Source organism: Apium graveolens, chromosome 9, assembly GCF_009905375.1.
Source record: "Apium graveolens cultivar Ventura chromosome 9, ASM990537v1, whole genome shotgun sequence".
In the NCBI taxonomy this organism is placed as follows: domain Eukaryota; kingdom Viridiplantae; phylum Streptophyta; class Magnoliopsida; order Apiales; family Apiaceae; genus Apium; species Apium graveolens.
In genome coordinates this window covers 20,037,064-20,059,510 of record NC_133655.1, presented here as the reverse complement: position 1 = coordinate 20,059,510, position 22,447 = coordinate 20,037,064, and the positions used below count along the sequence as shown (strand labels likewise).

The 22,447-nt window shown below is 34.5% G+C and overlaps 3 protein-coding genes across 4 annotated transcripts; 2 read left to right on the top strand and 1 right to left on the bottom strand.

The window, feature by feature from the left end:
• Positions 1-292: 292 nt before the first annotated feature.
• LOC141684781 (protein TPLATE) lies at positions 293-10,848 on the top strand. The gene is made up of 7 exons (XM_074489901.1): positions 293-1,573; positions 3,642-4,238; positions 5,000-5,361; positions 5,540-5,843; positions 8,033-8,155; positions 8,514-8,969; positions 10,043-10,848. Exons 1-7 carry the CDS (start codon positions 443-445, stop codon positions 10,559-10,561), a joined length of 3,492 nt encoding a protein of 1,163 aa, XP_074346002.1. The 5' UTR covers positions 293-442; the 3' UTR covers positions 10,562-10,848.
• Positions 10,849-11,659: 811 nt separating this feature from the next.
• LOC141687133 (uncharacterized) lies at positions 11,660-15,286 on the top strand. 2 transcript variants are annotated; one of them, XM_074492301.1, is made up of 5 exons: positions 11,660-11,795; positions 12,077-12,339; positions 13,263-13,406; positions 13,568-13,773; positions 14,932-15,286. In XM_074492301.1, the coding sequence occupies exons 2-5, from the start codon at positions 12,095-12,097 to the stop codon at positions 15,090-15,092; spliced, it is 756 nt and encodes a 251-aa protein (XP_074348402.1). In that variant the 5' UTR covers positions 11,660-11,795; positions 12,077-12,094; the 3' UTR covers positions 15,093-15,286. The 2 variants fall into 2 exon arrangements, with proteins under 2 accessions (XP_074348402.1, XP_074348401.1); XM_074492300.1 differs by having other exon boundaries at positions 11,665-11,795; positions 12,072-12,339.
• A 753-nt stretch (positions 15,287-16,039) lies between these two features.
• On the bottom strand, positions 16,040-20,679 carry LOC141687470 (uncharacterized). Its single transcript, XM_074492763.1, has 5 exons — positions 20,526-20,679; positions 18,025-18,096; positions 17,567-17,733; positions 17,228-17,339; positions 16,040-16,639 (listed from the first exon to the last, which is right to left on the bottom strand). The coding sequence occupies exons 1-5, from the start codon at positions 20,568-20,570 to the stop codon at positions 16,415-16,417; spliced, it is 621 nt and encodes a 206-aa protein (XP_074348864.1). The 5' UTR covers positions 20,571-20,679; the 3' UTR covers positions 16,040-16,414.
• Between the last annotated feature and the right edge of the window lie 1,768 nt (positions 20,680-22,447).

The following is a 22,447-nucleotide window of genomic DNA, read 5'->3' as shown; positions in this document are numbered from 1 at the left end:
GAAAGTAGTTCTTAAATAAATTTTATCATAATATGTAGATACAATACACTTATTATATAAATAACTTAATCTTTTAGAATTATATTATTCAATTTTAATCATAAATTTCTTTATTTATTTTATTAAATAATTTTTAAAATACTCGTGGGCAAAACACGAGCTATAAACTAGTAATTAAAGAATTGGGTTGGATAAATATTTTTGAAATAACAGGTTAAATTTAAAAAAAAAACGAATTATATTTCTAAACCGGACCAACCCAGCAGAATATCTTTCCCTGAATTTGGATTAAGCAGAATATGACGAACTTAAAACAGTTTTATTAAGACATTCCAGCAGAGCAAAAGTAACAACCAACAGTCTACTCAATTTCTCATGAATCTCACTCTGCTTTCAACGTTCTAACACCAATTCAACTCACATTTACATTAACACACACAAAATGGACATCCTCTTCGCACAAATCCAGGCCGATCTCCGATCCAACGACGCTCTCCGTCAATCCGGCGCACTTCTCCAAGCTCTCCAACAATCCGCCGCCGGTCGCGACATCTCCGTCATCGCCAAATCCGCCGTCGAAGAAGTCATCGCTTCTCCCGCCTCCGCCGTCTCCAAAAAACTCGCCTTCGATCTTATCCGATCCACTCGCCTCACTTCCGATCTCTGGGAGACCGTTTGTCTCGGCATCCGCACCGATCTCGACTTCCCCGATCCCGATGTGGCCGCTGCCGCTGTCTCGATTCTCGCTGCTATCCCCTCGCACCGTCTCGGTAAGTTGATTACTGATTGTAATAAGGAGATTTCTAGTTGTTTCGATTCGGTTAGTGATAATTTACGGTTCTCGATTACGGAGACGTTAGGGTGTGTGTTGGCAAGAGATGATTTGGTTATTTTGTGTGAGAATAATATTAGTTTGTTAGATAGGGTTTCGAATTGGTGGAAGAGGATTGGGGAGAATATGTTGGATAAGTCGGATTTGGTCTCGAAAGTTGCGTTTGAGTCGGTTGGGAGACTGTTTCAGGAGTTTGAGAGTAAGAGGATGAGTAGGTTAGCTGGTGATAAGTTAGTGGATAGTGAGAATTCGGTGGCGATTAGGTCGAATTGGGTTTCGTGGATGGTGGATTTTGTTTGGAGGAAGCGGAATGCGTTGATGGCGAGGTCGGTGATTCTTCCTGTGGAGAATTTTAGGGCCACTGTTTATCCGTTGGTTTATGGAGTTAAGGCTGTTGCTTCGGGTTCGTTGGATGTGATTCGGAAGCTTTATAAGTCCACGGGGAATAATGAAAGTAGAACTTCGGATGTATCTAATAATGCGGAGAGATTTGTGGGAGTGTCGGACGTGGTTTCACATTTGGCACCATTTTTGAATTCTTCGTTGGATCCTGCATTGATTTTTGAAGTGGGGCTTAATATGTTGTACCTGGCCGATGTACCTGGAGGGAAGCCTGAATGGGCTTCTGCTTCGATAATTGCTATTCTTACATTGTGGGACAGGCAGGAATTTTCTTCTGCCAGAGAGAGCATTGTCAGAGCTGTTGTTACCAATTTGCATCTTCTTGATCTTAGCATGCAGGTTTGTGTCTCTCTATCTGGCTTCGTTTTACTTTTTAGTTTGATAGAGAAATGTACGGGATCGATGCAATGATAATTTAGCATTGTGAGTTTTCCAAGCGTTCCACACCTGCAAATCATAATTTAATCTGTCCAAACAATAAATAAAAATGGTTCGGATGTTTATGCATTGTGTACTACAATGTATTGTTAGCATAATTAATAAATAACTGTTTTGTTACTCATCAGTTTTGCCCATTCACTTATACATTATGTATGTTCTTTTGTTATGCATATGGGACAATCATTTTTTTCGTGCCACTATATTTATATCAGTTATATGTTGTTATGACTATCGTATCACTGGCACCTAAGTTGCTCAGACTCGGGTACGGAGTGTCGGACACGACACGTATTCGAGTGTCGGACTCGGCACCTCTGAAAATCTAGGACACGGGGACACCGTCGGGATTTTATGACAAGCATTTTAATTTCACTTTTATTTTAAATTATTAATGGCTAAATGGAATTTAAATAAGTTTGAATAAATTTAAAATTAAAGAGAGACTTTATAATAGTTGAATACATTCACACACTTTGATTACAGTAGCATAATAATACAGCAGCTTATTTTGGGGAACTAAACCCCTCCACGGTCCACCTGGCTCAATAATGCAATACAGCCATACATACAGTGATACACGCATACAATACATCATCTCCTCGTCTTCCTCGTTTCTTCTTATCCTTTCTTCCATCCCGCCGCCTATAAAACCCTTATCAGTAAAAACGTACAAACTGAAATATCATCTGAAATTTTTCCGGCGACGAGTACAATGTGTCGGAAATTCACCTGAAGGATCCGGTACGTATTCCGGGTCGTGTCCCGTGTCGGGTCGGGTCGACACGGGTACGGTGGCCGGAAGTGACGAGTCGGAGTAACGTAGACTGGCACCAAGTAGTATATCTCCTCTTTCAGCATGCATGTGCTAAGCTGAAAGTTTCAGTTGCTCAATATCAATGGTGTAAAAAAAAATTATTCAATTATTTTGGACCTTGAAGTTATTTCCCTAATTATATATATATATGTGTGTATTTAAATGCATAATCTTGTTACATACTCTCCGCATCTTGTAAATGAGAACATCTGATACACTCCCCCTTCCCAACCAAAAAATAAAAAGCGAAAAGTAAAGAAAATAATGTACGAAATTTGGAAAATTTGTTGGAGTTTTTGACAATTAGTCTGATCACATAGGACTATTGGCACTGGCTACCTGGTTGTCACGTCGACAAGTCGAGTCTAGTCGATGGAGGTCCAGCTTGTCGACTAGTCGAATAGTCATGGACTATTGGCTAACTAGTCGACAAATTAATAATAATTAAATTAAATAAATAATATGTAATAATATATTTCTTATATATGTGGCTTTCCACAACAAAAGTCTAACATTCCCATACTCTCATATGTATATCAATCACAAAATAGAGATGTTAAACACAAAAAAAAAATATGTTCCCTTTTATATACTCACATAGATAAGCTGACTATACAAATATATAAACAGATTATACTACATGTATATTCAGTTTTAATCAATTTGTACATACATAAACACACCCACCTAAAGATATATAAGTTGAACTTAGCATGTTGATCGTTGCTGATGTTGAGTAGGTTTTTAGAATTTATTTTTATTTTTTTGTTTTAAATTTTGATTGGATTTTGCACTTGTCGGCCGACTAGTCAACCGACTAGTTGACAGTTTGCAAGTCGAGCTCTCCAATCGACTTTCTCAAACCGACTAGTCGTCGACTACTAGTCACGATTAGTCGACCGCCTTGACAACAATGATTGGCTATAAGATAAAATAAGCAAAATAATAAAATTTAAAGATCTCTTCTGTTCTTGAAGTCTTGTTGAATGTTTGTGCTGAATCAGGCTTAAGGACTGTATATGATCCAAATTTGAAACTAATCAGAACATAAAAAGATATAATTAATTTTTTGTACTTACATGCTTATAACAATGCTAACTTGTTTAAAGTAGCTAGTATTACATTTTGACAAAACGAACTTTATTCCCACAGGTTTCCTTATTTAAAAGATTGCTTCTCATGGTGAAAAATTTAAGGGCAGAATCAGACCGCATGCACGCTTTAGCATGCATATGTAGAACTGCACTTTGTGTTGATCTTTTTGCAAAAGAAAATGTCCGCAGAGGACAAAAACCTCTTCAAGGAACAGATATTGCTTCGCTATTCGAAGATGTGATGATAAAAGATGATCTTAACAATGTATCTAGTAAAAGTTTATTTAGAGAAGAACTAGTCGCTACATTGGTAGAAAGCTGCTTTCAGCTATCCTTGCCATTACCCGAACAAAAGAGTTCAGGTATGGAGAGCCGAGTAATTGGAGCATTGGCATATGGAACTGGTTACGGTGCATTAAATTGGACTGAGCCGGCCTTGGAGGTGGTTGAAGTGTGTAAACCTTGTGTAAAATGGGACTGCGAGGGTAGAACATATGCAGTTGATTGCTACTTGAAATTACTGGTTAGGCTTTGCCATATATATGATACAAGAGGAGGTGTTAAGCGAGTTAAAGATGGTGCTTCTCAAGATCAGATCCTAAACGAGACACGCCTGCAGAATCTGCAACGTGAACTTATCCAAGCTTTGCGCGAGGTTAGCAGCCTTCCATATGTTAGATGTTCTAATAAGCTGAAATTATCATAGCTCAATTTTATAATTTCGTCTCTCATCATTCCCTTTAGCGTGCCTGTGTTAGTGAAGTATCATTCTTCAGTTGTAGCTAAAATGTTCACCATTGGGACTCAGTAATTACCTCATTTGTCTTCACTCTACAAGTTCATTAGCATTGTTTGATTTTGACCAAATTCGTGTATAGTAAGAAAGTAGGTTTTTACTGAAACATCTGTATAGGTAATATTTTATCCTGAATCAGACATAATATGTAATAGAACATTGTGTCTGGACAAATTTTAGGTTTGTAGTATCCGTCATTTCTTCGCCTGAAGGTTTTTAAAATGATTTTTTTTTTTGAAAATTGGTTTAACCCAATGGATGGGGGATGACATCTTTGGAAGCTTGTTTAACGTACCCCCTGTCATTGCCTATCTAATAACGTATATTTCTTAATGAACAAGGTAAACTGAAAAGTTGGCTGGAACAGCAAGTTCTTATGCAAGTCTTCCATACTGATAATTTTAAATTAATTGAGCATTAAAAAAATTGCCAATTTGTTAACTTTAAAATAACATTTGGAATTGATTTTAAGGTTTGTGCTTGTTCTTATTTTAGTATAATTTCCTATCTGGCCTGTATTTTTTCTGCTTCATTCTCTACTAGTTTGGAAATATTGTTATTTTTAATTGCTTATTAATGTGTTAATATATGAATTTAATTAACCAATAAACATCTTGCAGGTAAATACTCCCAGAATTTGTGCTCGTCTTATTTGGGTTATTGCTGAACACATCGATTTAGAGGGATTGGACCCGCTTCTTGCTGATGATCCTGAGGATCCGCTAAACATCATCATATCAAATATGCATAAAGTTTTATTTAACCTCGACTCATCGGCAATTACATCCAATAGGCTTCAAGATGTTCAAGCTGTGCTTTTGTGTGCTCAGCGACTTGGGTCACGCAATGTTAGGGCAGGTCAGTTAATGATTAAAGAGCTAGAAGAATTTAGGACTGATGGATTGGCTGATTCTGTCAACAAGCATCAATCTCGTCTGATATTACAACGAATTAAATATATCTTGAATCATCCAGAAAGCAAGTGAGTTTGTTTTTTCTTTCTCATTCTTTGTGTATTGTGCCTTCTTTAATACAGTCACGCAGCACAACTATATGTCATTATATGACCTTTTCTTTGCTTTTGCTAGTAGTAGCTTAATTCCTGTGTGAAAGTTAAAGTTCCTTTCTACAATTAGTCATATTGTCTTAATTTCTATCAGGTGGGCTGGAGTTAGTGAAGCTAGAGGAGACTACCCATTTAGCCATCACAAATTAACTGTTCAGTTTTATGAACCAGCAGCAGCCCAGGATCGAAAGTTGGAAGGTTTGGTCCACAAAGCGATTATAGAATTATGGAGGCCTGATCCTAGCGAGTTGACTCTTTTATTGACAAAAGGAATAGATTCCACTCTACTCAAGGTCCCTCCAAGTGCATCTACTTTAAGCAGTAGCAGCGATCCCTGTTATGTCGAAGCATATCATTTGACAGATTCAAATGATGGGAGAATTACTTTACACTTAAAGGTTGAAGATGACTTTATGTCTGTAGTGTAAATTGCTTTTAAATTAAATATGTGAATGTCCTTTACTTATCGTAGGCCATGTTATTGGTTCCTAAATTCCTCCCTAAGAGATAGGGAGATATCGTTTGGAGAAGTAGTAGTTGAACCCTATATAAGTCTAGGCTAAATCTAGAAACTAGACCATAAGTTTGAATAGTAGAGCTCGGCAATGAGAGGAATCAGGTGGCTATCGCAGAACCGTAAACAAATTTTTTACCTGCACCTAATTCTCATGGTATCAACTAAAATTGTGACGCTTCCAGTCCCCGAATGTGTTCTAATTTTGAATAGGATGCTTCATCCGAGGCAATCTTCCACTATTTGTGTGCCAACAAATACCCTAGGTTTAGCGTAGAGCTCTAGCAATATACTGATATTGATGTAGGACAGATTTAAAGAAGTAATGATTATAATATAAAAACAAGAACCAAATGATTTAAGCAATGAAATATACGATCCCAAGAATAAATAATCAATATTATTCCCAAGAAAGTGTATAATCAGAGCTGAGCAATATGTGGGGTCTTAAAATACTTATATAGGAATAGAAACCCTACTAATTAACCTAATGGACTAAGGCCCGTAAACATTTGGGCTTTATTGTAAATAAACTACTTATTTAATAAACTCCTAACCTCACATATAAAACATATAGATAAATACATTATTTATCTCTACTCTAAACAAATATAAACTAATTAATAACATATAAATTAATGAGTTATTTCCGTTCCTCATCAGATATTCTGTAAGATGTTTGTATTAGAAGGCACTGGAAAAGTTGCCTGATGTAGGGTAAAATGCCATCTTTTAGGTTTATGGGACTCACTCAATTGGAATATGAACATTGCAAAGGATCAAGCTTTCTTGAGGTTTAGTAGGAATAGCTTCACTTAAGGACGGCGCATCACTCTATGTTACTCCCTCCGTCCCACTGGATTCTTTACATTGGGGTATGGTAATCGGCACGCATTTTAAGGCTCCCGTAAAATATGGTTCCCTGATTTTAAACAAAAATATAATGTTTAAATTTTTATACAAAAAAAGAAAATTCTAAAAATAAATTATAGAACTATATTTTATAGTAGCCTTAAAATGCGTGCCAAGCATGAGGAAAAAGTATGTAAAGAATTTAGTGGGACGGAGGGAGTATTAAAGATCGACCTGGCACATGAGACATAATCCGTACATGCGCATTGCTCAGTATTAGGTAAAGTTTAGGCACCAATTTCTATGTTACCTTACCAGATAGGAAGATGCATAAATATCAATCACTTTGCTATTAGATTGAAAAGTAGCCTTCCTAGTATACTGATTTCCTGATTTGGCCTTTCTGTGAGCCAATTAATTCGAATTTCAACCTGGGTCAAATTTCAGTATTATCCGGAACTGAAATTTGAATAACTGTTGAAGATTGTTTGGCTAAAATTTTTAATCTGCAAGGTAATATAATGCACCTCTGTCCCAGTCTAAATAAACTTTGATGTGTTGTATTTTGCTTCAAAATGTGTCCAGGGCGATGTACCATTGAGATATATTTCATAATTGTATTAGTAAAAATTGGATGTATTATCACTTTCTCCTTCTAAGATGCAAATTTATGTTATATATGCACATGTTATAATATTATCCACTCCATCCCATTTGTTTTGGCCTAATTTGACTATCTTGGTCAAACTGACCAAATTTTGACCTCAAATAATAATTTTATTATACATGTTTTCATATTTAATATTAAATATCATAATATGATAACTGCTCCTTGTTGTAGTAAGTTTTAAAATGATTTATAACTACAATATAGTATAGATAATTCTCATTATAAAATTGGTCAATTTGAGCAAAATTTGATCAAAGTGACAAATTAAGTGGGATGGAGGAAGTATATAGAAGCACTGGTGATGAATTTACCTCTAAACACTATGCAACAAATAAATGGAGTTTTTGCTTACGGAGGACTAATTATAAGCCTTTAATATATGCAGTAATATTCTGTAGATTTAATGAACAGGCCAACAAAGAAGCTGAATGTTAAATGTTATATCATCTTGCTAGTTCATTTGTTTACAAATGCCATAAGGTTATTTAGGCTGTTGAATATATCTTAAAATTTTGGAAAATTTCAGCTGCTGACCTTCAAAATTCATCCAGGTATTAAATTTGACGGATATTGAACTAAACCGGGTGGATATAAGGGTAGGGCTAACTGGTCCTTTGGTTTTCATGGATGGATCTCCACAAGCAGTTCGGCAGTTGCGCAATCTCAACTCACAGGTTTTTCTGGAACCACTTGCCATGTTTCAACATTTCTCCATGCTATTTTCATTAAAATTCAGATTTAACTTTTAATGTTCTAGTGTGATGTATATTTTTAGGTTTTCAAACACTAATTGAAGTGGTTTATGATGTTTTTAGTAAATTGTTAATTCCACAAACTCTTTTTGAATAAAAGCTAAAACTGTCTTATGGGATTAGGTTACAGTTAATTACATCCACAATTTTCAAAATGAAAGAATATGGCTTATTGTAAGGAGAGAGAAAAGGATGATTTTCTGTATGACATAGATGTCTGATTCATTATAATTTCCTTCGGCATTTGTGTATCTTACACATCCTATTTATTAATATGCAGGATCCAGTGCTGTGCAGTGTGACTCTTGGTGTCTCGCATTTCGAGAGATCCGCCCTCTGGGTTCAAGTCTTGTATTACCCTTTTTATGGAACTGGTGCTCCTGGAGACTATGAAGGGGACTATGCTGAAGAGGATCCACAAGTCATGAGACAAAAGAGAAGCATGAAGCCAGAAACTGGAGAACCTGTGATTTTACGTTGTCAACCTTATAAGATTCCACTCACTGAGCTTCTTTTGCCGCACAATATCTCTCCAGTTGAATACTTTCGCCTATGGCCTAGTTTACCTGCTATAGTAGAATACACTGGTACATACACATATGAAGGAAGTGGATTTAAGGCTACCGCTGCACAGCAATATGGGGCTTCACCTTTTTTAAGTGGACTAAAATCTCTATCTTCCAAGCCATTCCATAGAGTTTGCTCCCACATCATTAGAACAGTAGCTGGGTTTCAGGTACATTGCCTTTATTGATGACAGCTTATCTCGCAAAAGTTTCTGCTATTCTGTTTTTAAGATTTAGTAGTATATTTTAGGCTTTTAGCTTTAAGACAACCAACTTATGTTCTGCACTCACCACTTTAATTAAGACCACAATAAATTCGATAGCTAGTATCAGTATAAACATGTCCTACCACAATTAGAAAATTAGCGAAGCTAGAAACAATTTTTTATCTTCTCTGATGTCTTATTGTCTTTCTACATGTTTTGTTCCCCACGTAGTAAATCATTATGTAGACCTAATTTGCATTGGTGATGAGGTGTGATTTTTTGTGCTTGTCTTGTTTGTTCATAACTTATTAGAGGCATAAATAGTTGCCAAACATCAGGGCCTCAACTTCATCGTCTCTATTGTGAATCAGTTTTATGTAGCCGGTTAGCTATATTTTAAATGGGCAAGCACCTTGTTACTCCTCAGTCTGGCTAAGTATTTCTATCTGTGTTAAAACTCAGTTTAAATTTTGGCAAGTTAAAGTTGCTCCCACCCCAGTCAAAAAAGAAAGAGTTACAATTTGCACTTTCGATTTAGTTTTTGATAGGTAAATCGTAACCAGTAGTTCATGGTTTTTCTATCATACTTATACCTAAATAAACCTGAATGTTAATATTTACTTTGTATGTACCAGTGTTCTGAAAATTGCTAGGAGGTTAAGTTATTTTCTTGCAGCTAATAGGGGATTGATCGGAGCATTAATCGGATTGTATTTAATATTATTTTTAAATTAAAAAAATTATTATTTTCACACATGCCAAATATTCCCCACATAAGTTGATCCAGTTTTGGAATAGGAGCAAAGATTAGTATGTTTGTTGTAGGAGTGGTTAAAACATTGTTGAACAGTCAAAAAGTTCACTATGGTAAGGTTGATGAAAGTTCAAAATCTTTTTAACAAATTTAAGTATCTAGCTTAAAAATTGTACTTTCTTTTTATACTTGCACCCTTCACTGGCTGTATCCTGTAGCTATCGTATTGCTACCTTTCTCAAAACTGACTTTGTAATGCTATTTCGTGTGTGGTCCTGAATAGCTATGTTATGCGGCGAAGACATGGTACGGAGGATTCTTGGGTATGATGATTTTTGGTGCTAGTGAAGTGAGCACAAATGTGGATTTAGGAGATGAAACGACAACCATGTTGTGCAAATTTGTGGTTCGAGCTTCAGATGCATCAATTACCAAAGAGATCGAATCAGATCTACAGTCTTGGTTGGATGACCTTACTGATGGGGGGGTCGAATACATGCCAGAAGAGGAAGTGAAGGAGGTTGCTGCTGAGAGACTAAAAGTATCAATGGAACGCATTGCTTTGCTCAAGGCAGCTAAGCCTCCACCAAAAATGCCAAAATCTGATGACGAAGAGGACGACAAATCTGACGAAGAAGATTCAAGTAAAGATAAGGAAAATGGTGAAGTAAATGGTAAGCACAAGGGACCTTCAACTTTATCCAAGTTCACTGCCGAGGAGGTTGAGAGTCATGCACTTCAAGCGGCGGTTCTGCAGGAATGGCATATGCTGTGTAAAGATAGAACTACGAAAGTTAATTGATACAGACCATCTTTTGGACATTTTTGGCATTCTGTTGTATATGCAGAGGCAATTATAGGGGAGTTCATATTGCCATTCTAATTCTTGGTGCAGTGTGTGTATTTCATGTATGTACAATCCTCTTGTAGATGAGTGTTTTTAGTTAAAAGGACCAGCAGTCATTTGATTTGTTTTTACCAGTACACGGGGAGATCTGGTGGTCGCTTTCTTTTCCATTATCGGTCGATTCATATCCTTGTAATCTATTTTATAATTGTGGAACTTGATCGATTAGCATTTTTTCTTGATGTTCTGTAGTAATTGTGCAACTTAAAATAGTTTACACTTTTTGTCTAGTATTGTTGCTTGCAAGTTAGCCAAGTCAATGTGACTCAACATTGTTGAGTAATGTTGAGTCATGTTTCTGAATAAGTAAGCTTATAGAACTTGTAAATGAGTATGATTCTAATAAAGATTGGGATGAAATATTGGAATGAGTGAGTAGAATTCATAACCCAATATTGAGTGCGATTCTAGAATATGTGATGTTAAATATAATTACAATCCATATGTTTACAGCTAATATCTTGCATGTATATAACGGGGTCTTCGGCATGTTTATGGCTGATATTTGGGAATAGCTGGAGTGGGTTGCAGATTCTCCGATTTTAATTTATGTGATCGGTGTTTCTGAACACTGGGTTAATAATTATTTTTACGTGATAATTAATTGTGATTTTGCTGTTTAGAGATGTTGGTATCGTTCCGATCACTTAACTTTTTTGATTTTGTTTTTAAACTTCAAAAAATTTTAAATACTATGTTAAACAATTTATTTTTAATATATTATTTTTATTTATTCAAATTAATGAAAACGGTTATTCGTTTGTCAAAAAAAATTGAACAGGACAACATTACATCATTTTGGTTTTAGTTAAGCCAACTTAACAAAAAAAACTTATTTTTAGTGATGATGATGATGAATAATAATATTAATCATAATCATGATAATTTTCAACTCACTCTAAATATTATTCTCAAAAAAAAAAAAAAACTCACTCTAAACAAAACTATCAAATATAAAAATTATCAAATAGACATAGACGTAGACCCAAATTATTATTATATTATTGTAGATAATTATAATTTTCGAATAATAACCTTCTTACTCCTCCAGCTCGTCTCTGCTTTTGTCTAAACTTCACTTTTGGGGTGAGATCTGTATCCTTCCTTTCTCCGGCCAGCCTACTCCTTCGTAAGTCTATATACGTGTGTGTGTGTGTGTATACACACACATCTCATCTGTTAATTATAATTTCAATTGTTCAATTAATTTTGTTTGATGCTTGTATAATTTCATACCCAACTACAAGAATTCTAATTCTTTATCACTGCCAAGATTTGATTGAATTTATAAGCATATTTGTATATAAACATGTATATTTGTTAATAAAAATTGAATCTTTACATTAAATTTGCACACTTTGTAACTAAATTCTACTGATTGCTATGTGTGTATGTGTGTTGCAAGACTAGAGAGAAATTACAAGGGGAATGGATTATCATTTTGTTTATAAGGATTTAGACGGAGCTTCCACACAATGGGATGATATCCAAAGAAAGCTCGGTAATTTACCCCCTAAACCACCTGCTTTTAAGCCTGCTCCTTTTGCACCTGCTGATGATCAAGATTCGAAGCCGAAAGATAAGTCTTGGATTAATGATAAGACTGAAGAAGAGCTTGAGGATTTAGAGGATGACCAGGATCTTGATGATGATCGTTTTCTTCAAGAGTATAGGTTAGTTAACGGTAACTACCTTTATTTTCATTCTTTTTGCTATTTAAATTGTGTTTGTGTGTGTGTTGGTCATTTTTCATATGCAAACAAATTTAGCTTGCAAATTACGAAGTGGTAATTTGTAGAAATATGATTGATTTGTACTATTTTGGTTAATCTGTAGCTGATTTTTTGTGGAACATGATCCTCACTGCATATGCATTTCTTGTTCTTGTCGAAAACAGCAATGATCACATGTACAAATTTTAATGTAGCTTCACATTATATCTAATTCGACTCTGGATGCATTATTCGTAATTCTGATCTTGGGTAAAGCTCTACAGTCATTTCAAAGAAAACATTATGAGCAACAGACAATATCACTAGTTACCGGTATATTTTGAATATGCGAATGTGAAAACAAGTGAATAGGCCTAGAAACCATGATACAAAGAATTGTAAGTTATTAAAATCACAAGTATAAAACCACCAATGTAGTAGGTGATAATTGAACCTTACTGGAAGTTTGATTTACTTAAACACTGTTGTCGTTAGTTGATTGAATTTAAACCCAAATCAACTGATTCAACTTGTTAAGTCAATATCTTCGAATAATGTTGTTCATTCTTCACAGAGCTGTGACTTGAATGCAGCTAACTTAAGGTGATATTCGAAAGTGAAATAGATAATCTCAAATGTGCTTGATTTTTGTGTACCAGTTTAAGTGTATCTGATTCTGGTTTATTTATACTGATATATTAATATTTGATGAATTAAATTAAAGGAATCAGAAGAATTTTTTTATTCAAGTTAAACATCAAGATTTAATGATTCCTTTTGAAATTTTAAGGTCCAAAAAAATATGCCGATTTTTAATTCTTATATTTTGGCTTTCTTTAGTAATCTAATATTGTAATTATATGGTGGTTAATGTGTTTCTACAGGAAGAAGAGACTGGCTGAGATAAGAGAAGCATCTAAGGTTGCAAAATTTGGATCAGTGATACCAATTTCTGGATCAGATTTTGTACGTGAGGTTTCACAAGCGTCACCTGATGTTTGGGTGGTAGTTATTCTGTATAAAGATGGGTATTACTTCTGACCTTTTTACATGAAATTCTACCATACTTGCTAGAATATATAAGTTAACTTTACCCCCTGTTTTATCTGAATTATTTGTAGTTTGTGTTTGAAAAATATGCATTTTTATGATATTATACACAAGTATTGATCTATGTATAATCTGATAGGTACGCGGAATGTGGGGTGCTTATGGCGTGTCTAGAAGAACTAGCAGCAAAATACCCCGCCACGAAATTTGTCAAAATCATATCAACCGATTGCATACCTAACTATCCCGATCGTAATCTTCCAACTCTATTGGTTTACAATAGCGGTGCTGTTAAGGCAAATTATGTTGGTATGCATAATTTTGGTAGGAGATGCACTCCTGAAGGTACACGTTCATTCTCTTTTTTTGTAAATAATACTCACTCTGTCCCCTTTTACATGTCCATTTTGAAAAAATTACCCATATTAAGAAATTGTTAGTTAGATAAACCTTTCCTATGAATACCCCTAATTAATGTCTTGAAAATTGTGAATCTAACTAAGTATTTAAATAGTCAAACCTCGGAACTAGACACCATAGGGTTAGTTTTGGAAAATTCCCACTAAATTTGTTTTGAAAGTAGAAATGGACATCTAAATAGGGACAAAAATTATTTTAATATAGGTTGTTACTCCTATATTAATAAGTGGCCCATCGAAGTCCATGATGATTTTAGATTCATTTTATAATCTTTACTACAGTTACGGAATTCTTCCAATTGATATATATATTATAATCACTTTTGCATGACCTATTGATTGATTAGGATTTCCACTTTTTAATACTTGGCATTCTCTTCTATTATTATGAAATTCTATGGACTTGTAGTTTTAAGGGATCCGAGATATCTATTATGTATAAGGTAGTTTATGTCTGGAAATTAACTGTTGTAATGTTCAATTCGGGTAATTCATCTTAACTTACCTTTTGATTGTTTTCCTAATTTTTCATTCCCTTGTCAATCCATTTATAAAATTTTATAATAAAAAGGTGAGCGGTAGGGATTCATGTTATAGGACTCTGACCGGATGTCATTGCATGAAATATAATGGACCTCTGGGTTGTAGTCAACTCAAAGTATCATCTATATCAAACTGTCGCTTCAATTTTAGGTTTTATTCTAAAACAGTGATGTATCCTCCAAATCTTTAGCTATATTTTTGTAGCATCTTGATTTGGGTTGCAACAAATTTTTACCTTCATTAGGCAATTAATTATACTATCCCTGCCTTTTGTTCTCTTTTGACTAACTTTATAAATTATTCTTTTGTATTTATTTTAATTGCATTAAGTTGAGAACCATTGCTGCGCACATGTTTAAAATACTTTGTTTATAAGTTAAATTTTGCCCCCGTCAACTGTCCTGGTTGTTGAATAGGGTTACATTTGTTTGGCGTTAACATTTGACTTCTAGACCTAGTGCTCTATTACTCCTGGTTATCATCAATTTTTTCATTTATCTGCACAGTTCATTCAAACCTTTAACTTTCTACTTGTTTCTAGGTGTTGCTCTGGTTCTATGTCAATCAGATCCTGTACTTAATGATGGGCAGAATGGAGGTGATATGTCTAGGGAATCAGTGCTTGATGAAGTTAGAAAGAGGTTTATGGAGAAAGTTGTAGCAGCACATGAAGAAGACGAGGATGGATCTTCAAGTGATTAGACTTGTGTCTTCTTACCACTTTTACCATCAACCAACTTCCTTAACTATGACTTGTGCTCTTTTGTTGTTATTACAAAGAAATGCTAGAGTTGTGCACTCTGTATTGAAATTTTAGTTGCTACTTTTGCAATTGTTTCTTCTGTATTAGGGTATATATAATTATGTTATCTGTGGAATTACCTATATTCTTGATTTTTTCCTTTTCTTAGTTGCTCAACTTGTTGATGATTTTAAGTTACTTGGTCGAGTTCAAGCTCAATATTGGGAATCCAATAACAGAACACAGTCTACCCTAGTTCATACAATTAGGAGGGATAGATAGAGGACCTATTATCTGGCACTAAATGGCTATGTTTGTGCTAGCATATTTATCCAACTCCTCTTGTGTAGCTCGCTCCCTTAACGGGATGTCGAGGGTTTGAAACTTGTCGAAGACAAGTTCAGCAAGGCGGGTGTGAGTGTGTTTAACTAGCAAAAAAAAATGAATGATTACTCAAAATGAATGATTACTCAGGGTTCAAGACGAACAGAATTACGAGTCGAACAAAAGTTTACAGTTATTTTGTAAAGAGTTGAAGAGTTGTATAATTAAATTTATGATAGGCGTGTGTTTTATCAATGTAATAATAACTGGATAATTATTTATTTAAGCTTATGTTGTATTACTTAAATATACAGATGTGCCAAGTATTGTTTCTTTTTCTTCTATTTACTAATTAAAGTTTTCCCATGTTTTTTGATAATGCAACTATTCTGCAAAGTGCAAACTGTGAGTTGGTTGTTTTTGAGTACGTATTACTAGTTGCTACTAACAATGATGACAGATTTAGATCGTTTTACTTTAACTTTTATGGCAACTAAGCTCTAATCTTAATTCTTTTGCCAACAAATGGTTTTTAAACATTTTGTTAGAAAAAGATGCATCAATATCCAGAAACTAAAAACAATTGTCGCGCACAAACTTCTTCAGCTGATTATCCATCATTAAAATTAGTGTTCAAAATACTTTCGTGAAGAAAAATAGTTAAGATCTGGTAACGGAAATATGATACTACAAACTAATTGCATACAATTTCTCTAGTTGCATCCAGTTTCAAAAGCTTCCAAAGGGAAACAAGGAGCCAAATTTATGACTTGGTGAAAACATTATCAACAGGACATGTTTAGAATGACACAACCACCCGGTCTATGCATATTTTATAACGAACCCCAATCAAGAGGCGGTAGATATGCCAGAGAAGTTTTGACTACGAGTGAGACGGGTAAATGCAGCAGAGTTTCCTTCACACGCTTTCTGTTGGTGAAGACAATGACTTTATCCATCATGTGCTCGCCTCAGCTTCCACATCTTCCCTTTTTCTCTTCTTTCTTGTATCTGAAGTTCCTTGCTCTTGCTGCTCGGCCTTCTTTTGAGCTCGAACTAAAGCTCTTCTTGCACGAGGACGCATTTCTCGTACTTGACGAGGAGGCATCGCATAGTCTTCAACAGGCCTGTCACCAAATGGGTGTTCACTCCCAGCAAAAATTCTCAGCTTACGATCTCTATCCTGTTGTGAAGGGAAAAAATGATTTGTCAATAAAGACGGTGGTAAAAAATAACCGCAACAAAGATTGTAATCACCCGAACTCGGAAAAGAACCAATAGTCAGATACCTTAGAAGAAACATGAATCAACATGGATCACGTCTAGACCGAAGATTTACTTGATACATATATTATAAACATATGTTTCCTGGTTGTATGTCGATTCCATTATGTTCTATTGTCAACATAAGAATCTATGAAAACAAAATCTGGTCTGATGGTTGTATGACTATCTCTCACACACTCCTATGTATAAGATTTGATAAGGTAACTTTAAAGCTAAAGTGCACCTAATTATATGGCCAGTATCAGTCAGCAACGCTACATAAAACTGATCTATTCTGCAGGGCATTTTCCTCATGTCTGGTCACCATTTTGATGTATACTTAGCCCTACTACAATCATTTGTTTCTCTAAATGACACGCAGCTTACACAAGTTTGATATAATAAAATATGAACTGTGTACTGTACAGAACCGATACAGTTCAAGAGGGAAGTATATACACTTGTTAACCTTTATTACAAAAATAAAAAATCGGTATGAACTCACATCACGCAATTTATTTCTCGGCAGCATGCGCATCACAGCTTTACGGATGACTTCGGTAGGATCCTTAGCCAATTGGTCCTTCAAACTCCTTTCCTTAAGGTGGCCAATATACCTACACAACAGACAGAGTCGAAGCATCAAGATAGAGATCCTAAATGTTAATAGAATAAAGTGCGAGCAGTCACAAACTATGACAACATCATCAACATTTAAGTTGTTCTTCAAAAATTCTAAGAAAATGCAACGACATAGTTATGTAACTGTGTAATGTAATTTTCTTAGATGGGATGTGCCAATAACAGAAAAGACACAAGCCAAGGCATGAATAATTACACTTACCCAGTGTGCCATCTATAAAACTTATCAGTAAGTTTTCTTCCAGTTACACTTATATCCTTCGCATTAATGACAATACACATATCACCATCATCGCGATTAGGTGCATATGTAGGTTTGTCTTTGCCTTGGATCACAGTAGAAATTTGTGATGCCAACCTCCCAAGAACCTACACAAAGCACGTTACTGTAATTAGAGGATTCAACCAGGAATTAGAGATCTAAAATTTCTGCTTTTAGCCAGGCGATGATAAATATCATGTCAGCAGTCTCTATAGCAAATTTACAGCAAGTACAAGAGAAAAATAATAGACTAGCACCAATACTTATCACTTCTAACTGGACGGCTATTTTTCTTTCTTTCAAGATAGATCAATAGAGCAAGCTAAGTATCCAATAGGTGTGACAGATTTGCATATACGATCAAAATAGAGTTGTTTCATGAGAAAATAAAAACCAACCTGGCCCTTTGCATCAAATACTCTCCAGCGTAGACCTTCCAAGTCGATCCTTCTGAGGCCGGCAAGTGCTTTCTACAATGAGACCAGCAAATACATTATTTTCAGTTACGTAATCATAATAATCAAGCCATCTACAACATGCAATAATCAACTTGTATCCAAATAATCAGATAATACAACTTGGCACATTATCGGTTCATAACTCAACGATACCAGTTACGTCTTCAATACAAAGTCTTTATTGTAAATATATTTACTGTAAAGGTAACAAGGGGAAGGTAGCTACCAGCTCTCCCGGGGTTCAAAGCTATATGTAAGCTGAAATTCAGCAGTAACAGGGAGGGGGAGGTCTTTTTTTAATATGTAAACACTTTACCGTGATAATGAAGTAGACGAGGAAACAGGATTTATAGCTGAAGATACAAATTTAGTGGATGAGAAAGAACCAAACTAATTCTGACAAATATGGGAAAGGTTGGAGCTCCAGGTTTAGAGGAACTGTGAATCGCATTTTGACAATACAATAGTACTTCAGCACCCTACTCAGTAATCCATTGGCATTCGTTAGTTGCTATAAAAAAACTTATCCAAGTAAAACTCTTAAATTCAAAACAGACAATACTTTCTTCAAGATTTTGAAAGGAAAGGTTTAGGTTGTCCCACACCCATAGGCACGTGAGATACATGCACTACATCCTGTTTGATGGTTTTGCCTTAAACCACATAAAGTAATGCAATTTTATGGTTAATCTGTAAGAACAAATAAAAATTTAGATCCTTGATGTTTCTGAAGATGGTATTTGTTGTCTTTGCAGATTGTATAAAAAAGTCTGATTGAATAATTGAAAGTCCATTTCTAATAAAAAAAATCAATTGATAGATGTATTTGCTTGGTATTGCTTGTTTCTGCTTAAGAGTACACTAAGACCAGAGGATGAAGGAAAGGGAGCATTGAAAATTAAAAATTATAAAAATGGACACAATAGATCTGTAGTGCCCTTAGGTTATCCATCTAACATTAAACCCTGTCAGATTAATACAGACCAAAGAACTTAAAGTCAAAGAAGAGTCGGATGCAGAGACCAAGACAGATGCAAGCTGGGCTCTCTCGATATGGTTATATTGCTAAAATAAAAAGTATTTCCAATGTAGATAGATACAACTTATTGACACAGATTCCTCAAATTTCATGTCAGAAGCTTAGTTTTAATTCTAGTGTTAGTTGTGCAGCAGCTCTACCCTTGTGTCCACTTCAAGAACCAACAAAAACACTATTAGACGCTCTATACACTCAGGCTCAGTTATTTAATAAAACGTGACTACCCTCAGTCTAGAGTAAAATACTTTTGAAAAAACAATAAAAATCCTAAGCAATTTCAAATTATAGACCATTGAAATTTGCCAATAATAAAAAAAAGAAAAAAAAAGTCATGGTTAAGTATCAAGGACATCTTTTTCCCTCCAAAGAACTCCAATAAACCAGAAAAACATAGGTAAACAATTCTCTCAACCATATAAAGACCCAAGACCCCTGAAACAGAAATTTAAAACCCAAACAAATAACCCCCTCAACTCTAGACAGGACACTAAGTGAAGGTAGACTTATCCACCACATATTAGACATTACTCAACTTCTATTCACATAACCTACACCGTAAAAAATACATTGTGTACAACTCCCTACCTACTAAGACCTATAATTTACACCATTAAGTTCAGTTCAATTCAGCTCTTTTTAGTTGTGTTCGCATCAGATCAGTTTTGCTTCGTTTCTTTCAGCATAACAAAAACAACTCACGTCACTGTATATTGTTGGAAAGAATTCAGAACGGAAAATGCTAAAGGTCCTAACCCCCTGCGTTCACATAAACAATTGAAAAATGCCAAAAAACCATGTCAAATTTGTACATAGACTTCACTACGCAGCAACTGTAGTGGTGCACAAAGAAAACGCAGTTTCCGTAAGCTGATATCTATACTAAAATGAGTAAAACCACAATAACATGTTGTAAGAGTCACAATAAAAGAAGCATAGTCTCCCAGAAACAAACAGGAAAAACAAGACAAACTGCAAACCACTTGCTAGATAAACTACTCAAAAAGACTGATTTATGCTCAAACATTGTGATCTGAAACACTTTCGAGATGCTCACCTGCAACTCTGAATTGCTTCCAAGAAACCTAATTTCTTTAATAAACCGGCTAAAAGTAAAACCCCATAACCATTATTTAGCAAATGAGATGCAAATAATGAAAGCACATACTCATTCACAACATTTCACAAACACATAGCATACATTTAAAAAAAATCAAATCCCACAAACAAAAAACAAAACCAAATTAAATTAGTACAAAATGTACATAAATCAAGTGATAACATTAATTCATACTAATTTTATTTGTACAGCACTGATTATAAACAATTTTATATTTTCACATATAAGTATAAAATGATACATACAAGAACATAGAAATGGGGAAAGATAGAGAGAGAAACTGACCTTAAGATTGCCACTGAAAGCAATTTTAGATGAAGAAGCTGCCATCTCTCTACTCTCTACTCTCTCTCGCTCTCAAAATAATTATATAATTATTTTGTTCCCTGTACTCTAGTGTCTAGTGGGATATTGGGCTTCGCAACTCTTAAACCCTAGCCGAAGAGAGGACTCTTGGGTTGATTTATATGGGCCTAGAGTTATGTCCTATTGGTCGTAAACTATTTTCATATTTATTTATTTTTAGAAAAGCGTCAATTTAATACTCCCTCTGTCCCATTCAATTCTATACACTTTCCTTTTTTGAATATCCCATTCAATTCTATACATTTCAAACTTACCAAAAATAGTAAAAATTTAATAATATAAAAATCAACTACATCCACTACTTACCCCCACTACACTCACTTTATCCATTAAATATTGATTGGTCCCACCACTTTACCCAACTTTATACTTTTTTTTTCACTAAATTATACTTTATTCTTCTCTCTCATCCCACTATCTTACCAAAATTCCCAAAACTAACATTATTTAACTACTATATCTTGTCCTCCGTGCCCAAACCATTTGTATACAAATGGCCGGGACGGAGGGAGTAATACTTTACTATAACGTGTTTTAGCTCACAGTATCTGATTAACCGATCACAAGTTAAGAATTGTTTTTAGAAACAATTACGGTCAATTTCTAAATTTTAAAAATACTCATGAGCTGGAGGGCGGAATCCGTCCTAATGACCATTGAATACGAATTTTGAACATGTGTATGTATTTTTGATATGCCTATTTTTTGTCATTATTTTATCTGTCAATACATATCTTGGAGATGTGAATATAGAAACGCACTCATGATGATCATGCATAATCCGTAGGGCGAGCATCGGTCGGTTTAGGCGGTTTGGAGGGTTTAAATCGAATCAAACCGAAATTAACGGTTTTCCTAAAATCCAATCCAAAACCAAACCGTTATGTAAAAAAGCCAAACCAAACCAAACCAATCCGTTTAAAACGGTTCGGTTCGGTTTGGTTTCGGTTTAAACCGTTTTTCCTATAAAAACAAAATTATAAATTAAATTAAACTTGAATTCGTAAATAAGAATCAAAATTTTGTATCATATTATAAAATTATATTTTCTATTATAATCATATTCAAAAAGAATATATAAAAATAATGACTTTGAAACATAAAAAAAGGCAAGAAAACGAAAAAGATGCGACCAATTCTTATGCTTTTATTGAATAAAAATAAAAATAGTGAAAATATAACACATACATAAATATTTATATCTTTGAATAAAATATATTATGATTAATTCTTTTATATGTTATAGTTTACATACATTATAATTTGTTATTAATTGCACTTTACTAATATATGTGTATTAATATTTTAATTTAAATATTTGGTTCGGTTCGGTTATATCGGTCGGTTTGGACATAAAAACCGAAACCGAACCGAAAAAAATCGGTTTTAAAATGTCAATCCGTAACCGAACCAAATCGTTAATAAACCGTGAAATTCGGTTTGGTCGGTTTGGATTGGACGGTTTTGGTCGGTTTGGCTAATTTATGCCCAGCCCTAATAATCCGAACTTCAAAAATAAAACAACAAGCATGATGATTATGCGCAATTTTTACAATTTTTTAATAAATTGAATACATGTCTTCTAGATGCGTAGTCTGTGTGCATGTTGGGTGGATAATGCGAATATTTTGAGCAGTTGAACCCCGTAAATTATGTATCCCCGCGTCGTACTAGGTTGAAAGTTTTTCTTTTTTACCATACCCATTTATTTATTAGTCGTGTTTAGTTAACAATCCTAATTTAAATATAATATTTACTTTATTTAATATATTCATATAATACATAATTTTAAGATAAAAACTAATTACTAATATTTCAATTTCAAACAAATCACGATTACA

Coding starts and splice junctions, on each gene's coding strand:
- LOC141684781 (XM_074489901.1), top strand. CDS start 443: ATGGACATCCTCTTCGCACAAATCCAGGCCGATCTCCGATCCAACGAC. Junction 4,239..4,999: donor TTATCCAAGCTTTGCGCGAG/GTTAGCAGCCTT, acceptor AACATCTTGCAG/GTAAATACTCCCAGAATTTG. Junction 5,362..5,539: donor TTGAATCATCCAGAAAGCAA/GTGAGTTTGTTT, acceptor AATTTCTATCAG/GTGGGCTGGAGTTAGTGAAG.
- LOC141687133 (XM_074492301.1), top strand. CDS start 12,095: ATGGATTATCATTTTGTTTATAAGGATTTAGACGGAGCTTCCACACAA. Junction 12,340..13,262: donor CGTTTTCTTCAAGAGTATAG/GTTAGTTAACGG, acceptor GTGTTTCTACAG/GAAGAAGAGACTGGCTGAGA. Junction 13,407..13,567: donor GTTATTCTGTATAAAGATGG/GTATTACTTCTG, acceptor ATAATCTGATAG/GTACGCGGAATGTGGGGTGC.
- LOC141687470 (XM_074492763.1), bottom strand. CDS start 20,570: ATGGCAGCTTCTTCATCTAAAATTGCTTTCAGTGGCAATCTTAAG. Junction 18,097..20,525: donor CTTTCAGTGGCAATCTTAAG/GTCAGTTTCTCT, acceptor GTCTCATTGTAG/AAAGCACTTGCCGGCCTCAG. Junction 16,640..17,227: donor CGAGAAATAAATTGCGTGAT/GTGAGTTCATAC, acceptor CCTTCACAACAG/GATAGAGATCGTAAGCTGAG.